Genomic DNA, 16,903 nt, shown 5'->3' on the forward strand with positions numbered 1-16,903 from the left:
GAACTGCACTGTACAGGCTTGGCTGTACAGATAATCCATTAATGTCCATTGTCGGTGACAGCGTTTCTTTCAGTGGGATGGCACGATGGACGGAGATTTGTCCAGCGTTTACCATGTCTTCACTTGAAGGAAAGTTCAAATCAAGCTAAAGGTTGCTTTTCTACGGTGAAGGCATAACTTATTAGTTGTAGTGTAATGATGATGTACTTACAGGCCAGTGAGTGCCTGCATAATCGAATTTCCTCGATGACGGGCCGGAAGACAGATAGTCACGTGCTATTACTTACATCGCGGGCCGACAGCAGACACTGGACAGATCACAGATTGTCATGAGTCCTCAAAGAATCAAGATCGATACGGCGTGGTTACGGTAGGGTATTCTCTATCACCGTATAGTGCAAATAGCTGCAAGTAATCTACTAAGTGCTAGATCTACCGACGATCATGGATGACAGAAATGGATCCTTTGAAAAGGGTATCTCAACAACTGAACTACAAGGAGCATATCATAATTAACGAAGATCCACATGTCTTACTACCATCACATGCGGTCAATGCATGGGCCAGCCATCCATCCTAATCGCATCACACACAGCACCTTCCTCAAACTCACAACTTCATAAGCCCCTTCATCGCATTCGCGACTGCAAAACTCGACTTGGCCATGACTTGCCGCGATTCCTTTGTGACTTCCGGCAGTGTCTGTACCTCAGACAACTTCCGCGCATGTTCGCCTAGCTCCCGCAGTAGCTCTGCACCCTGCTGCGCAGAAATCGGGGGTAGGTTGTCGCTGCATACCGCGACAATACTCGACACAATCGTAATAATCTGAGTCAGGTTCTCGTTTAACGTCGGGGGCGGCACAGGGCTGCGTACACCGGAAAGGACACTTTGGATCGCGTAGACGATGGACTCAGTCTGCGCTTCCAGGTAGGGCTGGGGAGTGGTGTTTGTCAGTCGAGAAAAAGGATATGTGTACTAGAAGAGCTGACCTTGAGCTCGGACCATGCGTCCTCGCCGCCTTCAGGCGGTGCTGAATCGTCGCTTATTGCACCCAGTGCACTGGTGATAGGAGACTTGTCAAATATAGGCGGAGGTGAACTTGTGAGTGAGCTAGATGGCTCAGACGGTGTTCGTCTGCTATGAGCCTCCGCAAAGCGCGATGCTGCGCTCATAGGAGGCGAAACAACATCTTCTGATCGCTTCGTGCTATAATTGGAGACCTTGCGTTCAAAGTTCGGTCTCACGTCTTCCGTCGACCGCGCAGAAGATAGATACGACAGCGAACCAAAGCTTGAGGAAGACATGAACTCCTCCTGCTCGGCCCGGCTAGCCTTGCGGATGTAAATCATCTTCGCGATCTCTGTCAAAGTCACGGAGACGTGGCTCGCAGCTGCGTCCAATAGGCTCACGGGAGACATGCCGGATGCGGTGGCATGCGTCTTGGATGCGGCTACAAGGTTGGTCAGGGTGGCCTCGGCGCGCTCGCGGAGAGTGTGTAGGATATCGACGTCGACGTCCGCGCGGGATGGGCGTTGTTCGTATGCACGGACGTCATCGATCATGGCTGTGGTAGATGTGACGACAGCTTTCATCGGCACTAGGACACGTGTCGGAGCGCTGGAACGTCCAGCTGTCAAAAGACTATCAATAGCAGATACGAAGGCGGTGACATGGATGTCGACGAGACCCCCGTCAGGACCCATTGGCAGTTGGTCTTCCATCTTGGGCGCTTGTAGGAAGAGCTGGGATGTTGCTGAGAAAGAAAATATCAGATAAGAGTCATTTGCATAGAATATCTTTGCAAACCTTTGACGCTTCTGAGCTCGGTTTTAGCTTGCTCATACTTGCGTTTGTATTCTTTGAGCTGGCTGTCCAGATCACGGATCACAGTGAGGTCTGAATCCTTCGCGGTCATCAACTCGTCATTTCTGCGCGACAGATCGCTAAGTTCAGACATCAACCCTTCCATATCACCACGTAACTGCTCGATGATTTCGCTGTTGTCCTGCAAAAGACGTCAGATTTACCACCATCGACTTCAGATTACCGACGTACTATTCCGAAGCCAGAACTGCGCTCTTCCTCGAGGCGTTCGCAGCGGTCACGTAATATCTGTAGTTCTTCCTCGTCGGCCTGTGCTCGTCTGGTTTCGCGCTCCTTCTCTCTTGCCCGGAGGTCCCGGAGATCGTCCAGCTCCCTTTTCAACGCCTTCATAGCAGATCCATGCTCTTCGGCACGCTGTAGGCTCAACTCAGCGACTATCAGAGGAAAATACTCTAAGGACCTGCCTTTCGGAAGCCTTCTAGCTCCTCTTCCAATTGGCGTGCCATTTGCTGCGTGTCCAACTCCCGTTGCTCAAGGTCTCGTTCGAGACTCGTGATACGACTCTGCATCGTAGCGATCTTGAACTCATAATCTCGCCTCAGCCGCTCTTGTTCATCGCCCGCTGCACTGGGCATCCTCGACCCGCCGATGGACCGATCGGACGTCACTGACGTACGTCCTAGAGAGACTTTATCATACTCGTCGCTCCTCACATCGCCCACATCATCGTCTTCCGTATGCACGTTCCTCAACCGTGCGCTGAGCCCATTCAGCCCACCCCGATGGTCCCAGTGCTCATGTTCACCGTCGGTGGTATCCAACTCCCTGACACCCTCGCGTGTATCGATGGCTGTTCCAGAGCTCTCCCGCATCTCCCGCCCGTACGGCACCTCGATGTCTTCCTCTGAAATGGTGCTCTTATTTGGGATCACCATTCCGCTCGTTGCAGTTGCACTCTGCGCATTTGTGGTTCCTGTCGAGTCACTGCGGATACTCGCGGAGGCACTTGGTCTTCGCCCAAAATCTGCCCCATGGTCCTGGGAGGCTTTTCGTCGGGAAGCGTAGGTGTCCTCGCTCCGCCGAGTCTCTTCTTCTCGTGAGCTGCCCCGATCTTCGGATGGCCGCCCTGTGCGGACACTGGGCGGGAGTATGGGTATGTCAGGTCGAGGGGAAGTGTGGAATTCGGGCGAGGGTACGTCGTCGTATGCTGACGCAGGAGACGCTACCCCTGGGTCCTCCATCTAGCACCAGATTTAGCATAAATTAGACAATGATTAAACTACCTACCTCTGTAAATTCGGGATATCTTCTCATGATTTCATAGTAGACGTCGCTACAAAGATCTTCAAACTTGGCGCTGGGCAGCGTTGCCAATTTCTGGCGCGCCTGATTTCGCTTAGGATGAAATTCATCTCGCACGGGAAGGAATGGGACTGGAGATGCGGCTTGGTCAAATAGTATGATGTAGGTCAGGTGACTTACCGTCGTTCTCGGGAGAGTTTCTTCGACGTCGGACGAGCTCGTCGTACACATCAGTTGACAGCTCATGGAACTGTTGTCTGGTAAGATTAGTCAATTTTGAGCGTGCGTGAGCCCGCGACTCCTGCGGAGCTGAAGATACGCGGCATCAGCATATATGGCGGTGAAATTTACATGAAACAACCAGGCCGCACCTTTCACAAGATAGGACACTAGAAAACTGGCTAATTCATCAAAATGCGTGCGTGCAACCACCCTAGAGTTTACGGCTGGTACGGCTGGGACATTGCCTTTATCCTTGATCGGACGATAGGACTCTGTACGGTAATTAGAGATTCCGGAGAAGGTAGTAGGTGTTGGGGAAGGGGCACGTGAGGAGCGTAGTCGGTTCATGGTGACTCGTTGATGATTGTGGTGGTGGTGGTGGTGGTCAGAGACATACAGCGCCAACGCCGTGGCTGCTGGGTTTGCCAGACGTGTTGGAAGTTCTTCGCAATGCTCAAGCCTCGTTGCATCTCGGCGCCACGTGATCGGCACGCTGTGCGCGCTTACTATGCCAGGCGGTGACCGTGACAATGATACGTCGGTAATATTCAAGACAATGATCGATGATCGATGATCTCCTGATCACCTTACTTCAGCGTATTGGCTCTTCTCCGCGATGTAGCGATGAACCGACAAGAGTATTAGCAGATGCGGGCCCCGAGGTCTTCAATCCGTCGATTTCTGTCGCCGATTCTTTGAGCGATTGGCTGGATGCCGCGACGAGTACCGCGCAAATCCGACGTCTGTGCATTGAGTGCTCGCATGACTCGCGAACCTTATGCTCAGTGACTTTTTGAGGGGTTTCATTACGGCGTACGTGGTACCACCCCATTATTGCCTCCCATTGTGCCGAATGATCATCGATGCCCAACCACGACGAAGATATGATTAGCTTCCCATATATTATCTGGCCATCGCTGGCTAGCTAACAGGTCAAGATGTGTTTTGTTTTATCATATATCACTAGCTCAAGCACTCCGCAGAATCCGAGTTGGACAAGGCAGTCACAATATGTATCAAAGGTTACGTCACTTGTAAGACAACCTTCAGATCTAGACGTGATCGTCAATCTAGTCATGATCAATTTTGCACTTTCAGCCCCATCGATTGATCTCATGACTGGTGGGAATCCAGGGGCTATTGTTCCGCACGATGATCAGGGCCTGCTGCTGGCCGGAGAAGTATATATCGCAACAGTTATCGACACAATCACCATAGTTGGAGTAACTCTCTGGTTTTTTCCTCCAGGAAAAGCGCTCTGGGATAGGTCAAGTGCAATTATTGTGGGCTACATAGTGCTCACCCCCGGCAGTGGTGCGCAGAAGATGCTTGGCTTTAACCAGTGCTTAGAGCCGCTGTCACCAGAGACCAAAGAATGTGGTGGACTGATACTGTAAGTAGTAACAAGATTTTCATGTCCTTGCCCTTAACAGCATAAGTATCAAAATATAAATATAGTCATGTACTGGATCCTTTTCTCTCGGAACGGCGTTAGCTCCTTATGCGCGTCCAACTCTGACGTACGACGTGCTGAAGTTCTGAAAGTGCACATAATTCTCAGATCATTGAGAGCTGCTGCTCGAGTTGTATTTATATCGATCCGAGTCATTAATGCCAGAGCATCGAAACAAACTTGATCAGAATGGTCGAACAAAAGGGGAGCTCTTCCGGGCGTCCATTTTATATGACTTGGTTTCGTTCCAATGACAGGCGGCGACACGTGAAGCTTATCAAACTAAGCCCTTCAACTGTGGCGCAGGTTGCAGTATACAAGACAGTCTGGTTTCAATACAAGGGACAAACCTGACTGCCGACTCCGGAACATGAGTACATGGATGTACATTGTTTCACCAAGCCTGGCTCTCAAGTACGCAGGGATCACTTTATACTAGCTATATCTGCATGTTACGACGATCGCATCGGGATCGTGTATGATGTAGTCATATACCTATACTTATACGTTCAAACTGTTCTACAATCTTCATCGAGTGTTGCTTGATTTCGATGAAGTGATGTTATCCACGCGGCTTGATAAATTTGATTTTGCCTCCAAGTATGTAGGCCTGATCAAATGGGGGAATTTAAATGAATAAAGAAAATCTTGAAGGGAGCTAAGCAGATATGGCGATTAAGTTCTGAGTCTCATGGGTGAGAGGATTGAATGGCGCGAATTGCCAGCAGCTTTTATAAGGAGGAGTCATGCGGGACTCAACTAAGGCGAAGAAGGAGAACGTACCCAGGATGATTGAGAATAAGGGTTGTTAACATCTCGGAACAACCTTCGGGAATCCTGGGCCAATGGGTAGAGGTAGTACGATCGTGATGCGACAAAACAAAAGGAAGCAAGAAGGTCATGTCCGAGCGTTCACTGATACGACCGACGCTGCCTGTCATACCTTTAGTATTTGAGAGATTGGAGAAAAGAGGTCCGCACCTGTAATCAATTCAAGAAGGTCCGAGTGGGAGATAATCGAGCTGAGCAGCGTGGGGGTAAGCACCCCAATCTGTGCATGCATAAGGGAGACCAGCAGAGGTCCAAACGAGAGTCCCTCGCATAGAGCACTCGAACAGTAAGTGGACTCATCCTGTTCACGGGTGATGAATTGCGAGAGAAAGGGTAGAGAAATACCTACCTTAATCCATGTCGACACCAAACTCGTCAACGAAATTATGCGTTCTCTGATAGTTTGAGTATCAGGGTTAGCTTCGCTTGATGCGATCTCTGCCAGCGCGCTGCCGGAGAAAAAAGTGGCATCCTCCTCGAGGTGCACATCCAATTGCACGAGGAGCGAGCGCACGTAATCAAGGAAATGCAGAACAGCGGGGTGGCCGATGAGGACAAGAGGCGCACAAGCATGAACGCGATTCAGACCACGAATGAGGGTATTCTTCATAAGTGCCATCAAATGAGGTAAAGCATGGCGTGCGTCGAGATTCTCGAGATCGTCTGGGATGGAAGGGAGAACGGGAAGAGGATAGGTAAGCGCGGAAGGCATGCTGATGATACTAATGAGGATGTGACATCTTAAATGTCTCTTATATAGGCAGGGAGATGGATTGTATCATGCATGTCATGAACACACAGTAGCTACGATCGTGTGCCACTCCAACAAAGAGTCGTCCAACGCCACAAGATATCATCAATAAAAGAAGGGATGACTAGGCTGGTCGCAATGTTCGCGATGAAAGGGGTCTTTTGTTCGACCTTGTAGTTCCACAGCCATGAAAAAGTAGTTGATTTCAACTTACGTAGGTTGGAATATCAGATGTACTGACCTGATGAGTTGCCCTTGATCAACCCTTGATCAATGATTTGGTTCTTCAGATCGTCTTCTTGTTATGAAGAGTCGATTCTGCCGCTTTGCCACAAAGGCTCCCAGCAGCTCACCGCGCTCGAGCATGCTGCTAGCAGCTACACGCACTCATCCAATGGCGTAGTGGTCCTCTTCCGAACCCGTTGTTGCGCTGGATAACTCATAAGTCTGGAGCACCTTAAGAAGATATGCTGCGAAGATTAGACAGTATGTGTTCCAGGGAGACTTCCACGGATGGTTTCAATCATCCCTTGCAATCGAGGAACATGTTGGGCATACTTTGGACTTGGCAACGAGAGGTTGGTCGCGGAAGCAGAGTCAAATTGAAACTTGAAAAAAAAGTTGGACCCTCAGCGATATAGCTGTCTTTGAATTGGGATAACTAGAACTGGTGGAGATAGCCTGAAATTTTGCTGTCTGCTGCAGAGTCTAATATCGTATAGTAGGGGCTTCAAGTCTTTAAGCAATGAGCACACTATGGGTTACGCTCGAAGTATTTCTCTCGAATATGTTCATGTTTGCGAGACACTGATCAAATCAGGGACCCCGAAACTTGAAGTGGCACGCAGTCGCTGTCGAAACGTCGCAGGCCATAGGCCCATAGCCCATATGTCGCAGGCAATTCAAGTTCGGGTGTTACTTAGTAACATGAATGAAAGACACTGATGGATTCTTTCGGTTTTGCGGTGGATGCGATCACGTGATGGGAGTTGAGCACACCATCGCAAGTGCGTAGCACGTCACATCTGTCGCATATAAGTAAGATGGCAAGGCATCGAAATGTAGCCCTCCCCCGTCAACTTGACCGCGTTCATCATGGCCATGGTCTGCTGCGTACTTTCCATCTGACTCTCTCTTCACATTATCAACGCCCAGGCTCCTCGCCTTCCAAGTTGGGAATTACCGTCAGCCTTCAATGATGGGCCCAGCTTCACGTATAGTTCGACTCTTCAGGACCACTGAAAAGCCATCTGAATTCCCATGTCTCTTGCGACACGTCGATAACTCCCCCCAATCGTCGCGCTATCATGATGTTCCTTTTCGCATGATTACTGAATTACTGAAGCGCATCACCCCACTTTATATCCCCATTCACACCTCCAGTGCATCTCACCAGGTAAGTAGCCCTGCGCTGGCTATCATGAATTTGACTCGCCTTTTTTAGACTCCGCTATCTGGTCGTTTGTCCCGATATTGTCCGATGCTCATCGACAATCATCCTTGTGACCTCCTGATTGCTTCTCTTACGCTCTAAGTTTGATTTACGCGTCAATATTCGTTTCCACGATCAAAATTTACGTCTTTCTTTCTGCGTCGCACCACACAGAACCCATACTGCATCTGGCGAATGTTGTCCTCGTCGGCATTAACTCCGAACTCAATGATTCCATTTATCGTTACGCCGCAATTGATGTGATGTCCACTGGGTGACGACCCCCAAAACTCAGATAATAACTTGTTGCTCTGTTTGTACGTATATTTTCCTATAAATTCAGTGTTTCACCTCTTGTGGATCTGCATTGAGTTCTAAGCTCTTCAATATTACCATCCTCCAAACTGCATATTTTGAGTGCGAACTCTTGCATAGCGTCCCCATGTCCCACCACTCTGATTCCTCTCTCTCTAACTCCCCATCGATCTCCAGGTCGAACACACCATCTTCCGTATCTGACTTCCAGCCCACAAAAAAATTTCTCCTCTCCCCTACTTTGCTCGACGTACAATTCTTGAGAGACTTTTCAAAGAAGTTGGATAAGGGATCCGGGGACAGGGTTGTAATTCTTGTTAACCACTTTGAACCATCTACCAACGGGTGGATTCAAGAAGCTATCAAAACATTACCCTGTGTTGATGTCGAGGGGAAATTTTGGGAGAAACACCTTGTTGATGGTATTGCAATTCTGCAACCTCGTGAGACAATACTGACCCACAGTGTTGTAGACAGCTGTTACTTCACTGAAGCGTGCGAGGGCATTGAAGTTGAAGAATGGGTGAAAGTTTGCACAAGTACTGGCAAAGCAGTAAGTTGTGATTCTCTGAACACTTATTTTCCCTTTCTATTGAACCTTGCTAACATTTTCATTGTTGAATTTATCCTGCCTCATTACGCGCCTATGCTCATTCTCTCTACTATAGACAAGCCCAGCAGAAGCCTTGAATATCTTCGCCTCTGTTGGCCTCCGTTCGATCTTTGGACAATCTTCGCCATGTGGGAGTGGCACCCTATATGTCCTCGAGCGCCCGGCTGTTTCCTTCCCGCCTCTTGATCTTGTGAGCCCGTGGGGTGTCCCTACGAAACAAGTATGTTGAGGCTCTCTTCCCTATCTTGTTTGGTGCCTGATGGATGATTTGCAGGAATGGAAAGACCTGTGGGCTGCCTGGGATCTTGTCACACTTGGCATGATCCCAAGTGATATGCTGCACCAGAAACCTATTGACCTGCGACACAAATGCTTATTTTACATCGGACACATACCTACGTGGGTTCCTCATTCAGGTGTTTTCTCAGTCATCAGTCTAAATATCAAAACAGATTCCTTGACATGCTCATGGCCCGTGCTCTCAACCAGCCGAACGAGGCTTATTTCGCGCAGATCTTTGAGGTACCAACCACTTCTTGGTTCAACGCATCATTCCTGACTCCTTACATTAGCGGGGGATTGACCCTCATGTCGATGATCCAGAACACTGCCATGTAAGTATTTACTTCCCTTATTGTTGTTTTCCTCTGATGTCAATGTTTGTATTGAAGAGACACACTGAAGTTCCTACAAAGGACGAGGATTGGCCTACCCTTGGAACGATCCTTGCCTTCCGCGACCGTGTACGTGCGCGCCTTCTGGCGTTGTACGACGATTTGGCATCTGGAAAGCGCACAATTAACAGGAATATCGGTCGCATGCTTGCGATGACCCTCGAGCATGAGGGGTGGCACGTCGAGGTCAGTGTAAATTTTTGTTATTCGTCTTGATTGAGCCTTACAATATGGCATAGACACTCCTCTATATGCTCATTCAGCGTGCCGGAACAGGGACGCTTCCCCCACCAGGATTTGTCACCCCGCCTTGGGAAGCGCTGTCTGCGCAATGGGACGCCACGTGTGCACCCCCTTCTTCACCGACTGTCACTCTTGGCCCTGTGGACATTACCCTTGGGCACGATGATTGCGAGGGGAACGACTTCGATGAAGGTGTTTGTGACCAGGTCGAGGGACACGAGTTCGGCTGGGACAATGAGAGCCCTCCACGACGGGTGCACGTGGGGAAATTCCGTGCCGAGTGGAGGCCCATCAGCAACGGAGAGTTCCATGCTTGGTGGGTGAACAGGAAGGAAGTCGGTCTGCCACCCAGTTGGGTAGAAGGAGAGGAGGGGATCCAGGTTTGTCATTCCATCGATCATGAATAACCGAGACTGAGTAAAATTTCCAGGTTCGGACTCTCTACGGTCCTGTGCCACTAAGCGTCGCGAAGCACTGGCCGATGCTTACGAGCTATGATATGCTCAACGAATGCGCGAAGAGTAAAGGCGGACGGCTACCCACTGAACCGGAGTTAAGGCTCTTCCTCGATACGTATGAGGTCGGGTACGAAGGTGGTGCGAACGTAGGTATCAGAAACTGGCATCCCGTTCCGTAAGTCGCCATAAATTCCCAATTTATCTTCTCTCACAAATTCGGTTGTTAGAGCGACTGCAGGTCTCGAGGCAAACGGCGGTCGTGGGAGCAACGGTGGTGTCTGGGAATGGACTTCGACACCACTCGATAACCACGACGGACTATCGCCGACGGAGCACTTCCCAGGTTACTCGACAGATTTCTTTGATGGCAAGCACCATGTTGTTGTAAGTCTTTGCTTTCACTTCATCTTGCTGTCGATTGACAGAATGGGCTATGTAGCTTGGTGCGTCGTACGCTACGATCCCGCGTCTTGCTGGACGGCGGACGATCAGGAACTTTTATCAGCCCAATTATCCATACCCATGGGTCGGTGCGCGGATAGTGTATGATGCATGAGTGTGGCATGCTGTTCTTTGTAAAGAAAATGTTGTTGTAGTAAGTAGTCAATGTATTGTACTGTATATCTTCCCCCTGTCTTGACAGTCCTTGATATATCCTTTCTGAGACCTGAGCACACGCATCCCTGGATTCATTAACACGTCTTAAAGCCCGTCATTAGAGTGTCGTCACTGATCTACGTACGTCTCGGGGACTGAAGAGGGCAGATTTTGGGCAGATTCCGCAAGACTTCAAATGAATATTTGAAACCCACGACCGCAGAACACCCTTGGTAGGGTCATAGGTGAACCCTTGTGCATGTGAGACCTCATATGTTGCCCCTATGTTTGACCGACGTCATAGGGTGATCATAGGGGTCACATAAATTCTGGAACAACCCTTGGCACTAACCTTGCGACCACTTTAACAGAAACCATCATGGCGACCTGCAGCGGATGTGCATGCGCCAGCGAATGTCCGTGAGTGCTCATGCATATGTTCTGGCTGCTATGTCCACACTAAACTTTCTCACAGAGCTTGCGGCCCCTCAGGGACCGGCTGTGCTTGTCCAAAGAATCAATGTAACTGCCAGAAATGTGTCAACAGCGCACATTCTAAAAAGGTACGCCCTTGATGGTTTCGGCACTGGCACTGGAAAAGCACTAATTATGATTCGGCGCAGTGCTCTTGCGCTGGTACAGGGGAAAATTGTGAATGTATCAAACAGGGTCAAGCGTGTGCTTGTGAATCAAAGTGATTATCCCTGTTGTTTGAAATCCGCAGGATGGCGCGGGCGTTCAATTACACATGTATGCCTATTTACTCAGTTTCTTATAAAACCATTTTTTCTGCTGGGGTATCGCACCCTTCCAGCGCACAAAAACACGTATAATCATGTGTCGCTCGAACGTCGGCGTGCGTGGGGAAACATGATCAGGCGGTTTGCACATTGCCTCGCTAGATTTTGCGTACTACGGCCGTGGCTGGCTGACGGGGTTGGCCCTGGGTTATAATCGCGTGGTGATGAATATCGCTCTCTCCCACGTCAAGTTCAAAGTTCAAATTTTCAAACTTTAAATTTACTAGAATTGACCGAGGTACATAGCAGCTAGCATGGCCACTGGTAGCCGCAATCCTAGATCATGCAATTCCTTTGCAAATTCCTTCTTGCGTTGGCGATTGTTGCATATAGATCGACCACTGAAACCTGGGGCCTCGTATTCGCCTACTCTGTATGTATCATTTCTATCACGATTTGCTTGATGGTTGTCATTCCCATGCATGTGCGTAACATTCTTGACCAGACCACGCGGCTTACGCCCAGCTACTGGCAGTACCTGTCACATTGTGACATCCTGGAGACCAGACGCATCCTTCAACAGGCATAGCAGTCTGCAGAATATGCTCTAGGTCAATCAGTTAACGTGATATTCTGACAAAGTTCCGGATCTTTATTTTTGTTTGAGGAGAGGATATAGCATGTGCATTTATTGATCTACCCCGTCGTCACCCACTTTTGGTTTCCTCTCGCACCTCCTCATTGTGCGTCGTAATGACCTCTCCTTGGACGACGTTGGATTCTACTCCAGGCCGGCGCGTTTTTTGTCGTCCACTCGGAATCACAGAAACTTCCTTCTATTGGAATGGTGCTTGTAACAGCGCCTTAGATACTGTGATGCACATACACCTTCGCACCGCAGAAGCCAATGATCGAGACATTTACTCCCAGTTGAACGTCATGCGTTCTTGGGCGTCTGTCAAAAGGCGCTTTCCCCTCATCGCGGCTGAAGTGCAAGAATGCGAGTCTGGTCCACGCTTCATTATACGCGAAGAAACAATCACGAATCTTCGACCTGATGATGTCACATTCATGGACATTAATTCCTTCCACCATGCTGAATGCTTCATAAACGACATTCCGGATGGGCCTCGGCGCCTTTCATCTCAGTTACTTGCTCGTGTTTATGTTTTGCACCGAACAGACAAAAGCGACCATTTCCACGTCGTGCTTGTAATCGCCCACTGCATTACGGATGCATCCTCCACGAGCACACTGCTTAGGACATTCTTTGACACACTGTCATCTCGGATTGAACCACCATACATTTCTCTGGACGAGAGAGTGCATATGTATCGGGATTTAGAGAGTCGTTCGGCTTCTGGGGATCTTCCACTTGTCAAACGACGGTGGAGGCAGGCTTTGGGTTATGCGATTCTTTTAGTGCGGACCTCCCAGTTCAAGGTCGGCATCCCAGTTGCTCAGTTTGTGGTGCCTTACAGTAGAGCTAATACATTGAAGCAGGGCGGTCATACCCTCCCTGGAAACTTCAGGCAATCCACACCTTATACCCCCGCTAGATCACGCATTCACGTCTCAATATTTTCGAGAACAGTATCATCAACCATTCTCTCTAATTGTCGTCGCCATAACATTACCATGAACTCCGCGTATTATGCCCTCAGCCAAGTGGCCTTTTCACGCGTTATATGTCGACGGTACCTCAAGGGCCAGATCTCAGAAGAAGAATGGGAGTACAGGAAGTGCCAACCCATGCATGTCCTTGGGCCGTTGAACTTGCGCCCGTATCAAGATAAAGACTGGTTTGAGGCGGGCGGCTCGGGCGATGTTGGTGCCAACGTTGGCCTCGTCCGGTATGTGCTTCCCTTCATGCCTCTTGGCGAAATGTCTATGGGGGATGCGAGGAGACTGGAACTCGTCGATGGGGCACCGGACTTCCCGGCGCTCATGTCTTTTGATCGCTTTCTTCTCCGATGTGCTAATATGAAGGTACAAGCCCAGAAGGTGTTCAAGCACCCACGGTTAGTTGATGTATGTACCTCCAATCTGGGACCCAATCGGGTCGCTTTGACGAGGGAAGTTGCTTTGAAGCTGTTGAGGATGAGGGACGGCGGTCTCCCACAGGACGGCGATGAAAGTCTGTCTGTTCAGTCTTTGAGCCCGATAATCACACAAGTAGGATCCACCCTGGGCAATGTCAGTGGGCCTCATCATATAGATTCAACTGAACTAAATATTAAGCGATTCCAGATGGATGATCTGGTACCTGCAGACTATCCTCTACCTCCCAATCACTACCTGTCGCCCCTGTGCAGCACGTCTCATGCTCATCGGGCTGGGTATTTACCGTGGTCACCGCCAGCTGCTGCTTTCGAGGACGCCAAAACACCGCGACTCCATGTTGAGTACTGGCGCGCCCATCCTCAAGGGCATCCCGCCGAGTTGTATCTTGGTGCATCATCTGTGCGCCAGCAGCTGCAATATTTTGCGTCCTACGATCAGCACGTTTACAGTGACGAGATTGTCATGGAGTGGATACGTGAACTGAAGGATGCGACGCTGTGGTATTTGGGCCAGTCTCATGGCAGTGAAATATCTTTACAGAGCAAATTGTAGTGCCCCATCGCAACTTCGTAAAACAACACAAAACAAGTACAGGAATAGTTCGGTAGTCGTAGAATTACACTCTGTTACATCGGTCATTAGAGTCTACTCGTCCTCGTCGTCCTCTTCCCAATCCACGCTCTCCATTGCTGCATCACCTTCGCTATAGAGCTTATCTAGCCCAGTCAATGATTCCAGGAATCCAGGCTCGTTGAATGCCTTCAAGAGCATGTCAAAGCCTTGTTCCTCATAGGCTTTGAGAACCTGAGCAATTGATGGGTATATAAATGTGAATAATGGGTTATTGCTCTTACTGTTTCACTGCAACCTGTGCACTTGTCATACGCTGCGCCCGTGATTGGGAGGTTTCTGAACTGCGCTAAGAACCCACGCAATTGATGAGGTACAAGACCGAGAACACTGCCCGATGTGCTGGGGTCTGCCGCAGCGCCATTGGCTTGAGGAGGGGGTGGGAGTGCATGAATCCTGCGGACGACGTCAGAAACCGTATCTCGAGGGAGAAAACCAAGACATACCCATCAGGATGTTGTAACAAAGAGACAAGGAGTTCGACCGCCGTGGAAGCTGCGATCGAGGCGAGGCCGGGTCTTGTCACGGTACACATCTGATCCAGAGTGCGATCCGTCAAGGACTATACATACGAGAAGTTATGTAAGTGAATGCTGGTACGGAGAGTCGAAATACGATACATCAGCAGGAGCGACGATATCGTTGCAGTAATAGCAACCCAATCGAGTGCCCGTTGTCGTAGACGCCCGAGCGCCATGTCGCATGACAAGGTAAGTGTCAAACCCAAGGGCGGCGTTAAGGACTATCTGCGCGAGGGTTCAGTACGAGTAATGTGGATAGGGTCTTGTGCTGCACCTTGCCCTTTGCAGCGCCCAAAACAGTTGGCAGCCAGCGGCTTTCTCTAGAATCCATTAGGAGGAAGACGACATCGTGTTCGTCGAACAGCTTCTCTAGACGTCCAACGTCTTTCTTCGCTTGCTCAGTGGACGCCGGGGGTATAGGGTGGCCTGGCATGGGTATCGACATATCATGGCCGGTTGCATTCTGATTAAAGGTCATCAAAGTTCAAGACGAGCTAGACGGGACTTACAATACCGGGAAATATTTTCGTCAGACGCTGGGCGGCGCAAGCAGCCTTGGGTTTGCCGCCGTTGAGACAATCCTCAAATTCAAACAAGGGTTGGCGGACGGGATTCGAAAATGATACACGCGCAGAATCAACGAAAGTAATTGTACGGACACCCCATCCCTAGTGATAGAAGTCAGCAAGAGCTGTGGGCTTGAACCCATCAGTACGGACCATGAGGGTTCGTGCAACGTAGCAGCCAAGCGTGCCGGCGCCAAGAAGCAGGCATCTTGTCGATGCCACCTTATCGAGGTCTAGCGAAGGTAAAATTCGCCAGCGCATCAACTTCAAGTTCAGGTCTACAGCTTGATCAGCGAGTCTAAAGTCATGTCAGCAATATTCACCACGATTCGTTGGACAACAGATACCTCTTCGGATCCATCATGGGTGCTAGGTCAGCGACTCGAGGGCTGAGCTTGTTGGTTGTCGGATGGCGCTCCCATCCTATAGCACTGGGTTTCGTAGTTGGATCTCCTTCTCCGACAGAGACCACTCCAAACCGACTCTTCCATGACTTTCCAGCGATAGGCTTCTCGCTATCCCTCCAGCAAATAACTCGGACGGAAGATGTTTGCGATGGGTACACCGCGCGAAGGAAGGTGAGTAAGTTACGGAGAGGCCAACCTGGGTTTTCAGGAAGAGCAGATGGATCCAGAAAGCCGACTGCTTGCTGCGCAAAGGGAGTCAGGTTCGGCTCAGAAGATGTGATGCACAAATTACATTTTCGGGAGCGACACCAGAAAAGAACTCTTCATATTCCTCTATCAACCCCACCATGGTTACGCCGCCAACCTCCCTTACGAGGAAGAATGATCTGGTCGAGTTGAGAAGGGAGTCGTAGATAGACTCCATCTGAGAATGCTTGTAAGAACGTGAAAATACTCCTCAAAGAAGGACATACCCCCTTGATCTCTTCGTCCGCTGGTTTCCAGCCATTTTCTGAAATCTGCCAGGCTGGTTTGGACACAAACGCGGGGAACGCGAACCAGTAGTAGTACTGATACTTCTTGAGATCGGCGAATGTTATAAGTAAGAACTGCGTGAGGAGAGACGTGTCTTTGGTCGTGATGATGCTGTCCCAGATCTTATTGGGTTAAGTATAATTTATTATTTACTATCGGACGCGTCAAGGGATGATCGTACCTTGGCAACGACGTCATTGACGAGCGCAGCCTTATCCGCGGCCTTGAAGTCCTCGATGGTATTGTAGTTCTTGAAGATGCCAGTGGCCTGGACGGACATGGGTTGCAACCTAGGACATAGTCAGCATACCAGCTTCAACGCGTGTCCGATCGCGACATACTGAGGTGCCTTCTGGTAAGCATCTTCCCTAATTGTGAGGTTACATCCAAGAGCGATATCTTGCCCTGTTTCGCGATCTCTGATTGATCGACCGACGGAGTATGATCCAGTCACAGTAATAGCTTCCTCTGAGAGACGAAGAACATCTATCTTCATGCGAGTGAGCTCATGCCAAAAACCCGGTTGGACAAGGGACGCAAAGGGCGCGAACTGGACGACAGGCATGTCGTCGATGGTGGTGGTAGTTGCAATGAGGCTTGATGATGACTGACTGACTCGTGCCTTCCTCCATGTTCGCAGGAACACAGCTGCAACCTGCAAATGGCAAGCTCGGTCCACCAGCTAGCGCCTATGAAACCACTTCACCGATTCATTTCTCAGGT

At 49.7% G+C, this 16,903-nt stretch overlaps 6 protein-coding genes across 6 annotated transcripts; 3 read left to right on the forward strand and 3 right to left on the reverse strand.

Moving 5' to 3' along the window:
* Positions 1 to 331: 331 nt before the first annotated feature.
* DEU56DRAFT_775414 (uncharacterized protein) lies at positions 332 to 3,815 on the reverse strand. Its single transcript, XM_041351649.1, has 8 exons — positions 3,501 to 3,815; positions 3,310 to 3,438; positions 3,115 to 3,260; positions 2,292 to 3,068; positions 2,059 to 2,241; positions 1,810 to 2,008; positions 993 to 1,756; positions 332 to 936 (listed from the first exon to the last, which is right to left on the reverse strand). Exons 1-8 carry the CDS (start codon positions 3,697 to 3,699, stop codon positions 610 to 612), a joined length of 2,724 nt encoding a protein of 907 aa, XP_041213890.1. The 5' UTR covers positions 3,700 to 3,815; the 3' UTR covers positions 332 to 609.
* A 1,390-nt stretch (positions 3,816 to 5,205) lies between these two features.
* DEU56DRAFT_775420 (uncharacterized protein) lies at positions 5,206 to 6,647 on the reverse strand. The gene is made up of 4 exons (XM_041351650.1): positions 5,985 to 6,647; positions 5,786 to 5,936; positions 5,588 to 5,738; positions 5,206 to 5,532 (listed from the first exon to the last, which is right to left on the reverse strand). The coding sequence occupies exons 1-4, from the start codon at positions 6,345 to 6,347 to the stop codon at positions 5,463 to 5,465; spliced, it is 735 nt and encodes a 244-aa protein (XP_041213891.1). The 5' UTR covers positions 6,348 to 6,647; the 3' UTR covers positions 5,206 to 5,462.
* Positions 6,648 to 9,005: 2,358 nt separating this feature from the next.
* DEU56DRAFT_726711 (C-type lectin protein) lies at positions 9,006 to 10,677 on the forward strand (the record flags this gene model as incomplete). Its single annotated transcript, XM_041347938.1, has 8 exons — positions 9,006 to 9,145; positions 9,199 to 9,268; positions 9,319 to 9,360; positions 9,418 to 9,606; positions 9,660 to 10,043; positions 10,094 to 10,296; positions 10,349 to 10,505; positions 10,561 to 10,677. The coding sequence occupies 8 exons, from the start codon at positions 9,006 to 9,008 to the stop codon at positions 10,675 to 10,677; spliced, it is 1,302 nt and encodes a 433-aa protein (XP_041213892.1).
* Positions 10,678 to 11,073: 396 nt separating this feature from the next.
* Positions 11,074 to 11,537, forward strand: DEU56DRAFT_849563 (uncharacterized protein). The gene is made up of 3 exons (XM_041355166.1): positions 11,074 to 11,138; positions 11,194 to 11,281; positions 11,342 to 11,537. Exons 1-3 carry the CDS (start codon positions 11,098 to 11,100, stop codon positions 11,414 to 11,416), a joined length of 204 nt encoding a protein of 67 aa, XP_041213893.1. The 5' UTR covers positions 11,074 to 11,097; the 3' UTR covers positions 11,417 to 11,537.
* Positions 11,538 to 12,211: 674 nt separating this feature from the next.
* Positions 12,212 to 14,074, forward strand: DEU56DRAFT_727136 (uncharacterized protein; the record flags this gene model as incomplete). Its single annotated transcript, XM_041347964.1, has 3 exons — positions 12,212 to 12,901; positions 12,962 to 13,654; positions 13,709 to 14,074. 3 exons carry the CDS (start codon positions 12,212 to 12,214, stop codon positions 14,072 to 14,074), a joined length of 1,749 nt encoding a protein of 582 aa, XP_041213894.1.
* Positions 14,075 to 14,167: 93 nt separating this feature from the next.
* Positions 14,168 to 16,745, reverse strand: DEU56DRAFT_868769 (uncharacterized protein; the record flags this gene model as incomplete). The annotated part of the gene is made up of 12 exons (XM_041355519.1): positions 14,168 to 14,326; positions 14,377 to 14,548; positions 14,599 to 14,714; positions 14,773 to 14,898; positions 14,948 to 15,136; positions 15,183 to 15,341; positions 15,393 to 15,537; positions 15,587 to 15,888; positions 15,939 to 16,070; positions 16,120 to 16,302; positions 16,362 to 16,470; positions 16,522 to 16,745. The coding sequence occupies 12 exons, from the start codon at positions 16,743 to 16,745 to the stop codon at positions 14,168 to 14,170; spliced, it is 2,016 nt and encodes a 671-aa protein (XP_041213895.1).
* Between the last annotated feature and the right edge of the window lie 158 nt (positions 16,746 to 16,903).

The sequence above is a fragment of the Suillus clintonianus genome (assembly GCF_016758775.1).
Source record: "Suillus clintonianus strain FC179 chromosome Unknown DEU56scaffold_6, whole genome shotgun sequence".
NCBI classification, from domain to species: domain Eukaryota; kingdom Fungi; phylum Basidiomycota; class Agaricomycetes; order Boletales; family Suillaceae; genus Suillus; species Suillus clintonianus.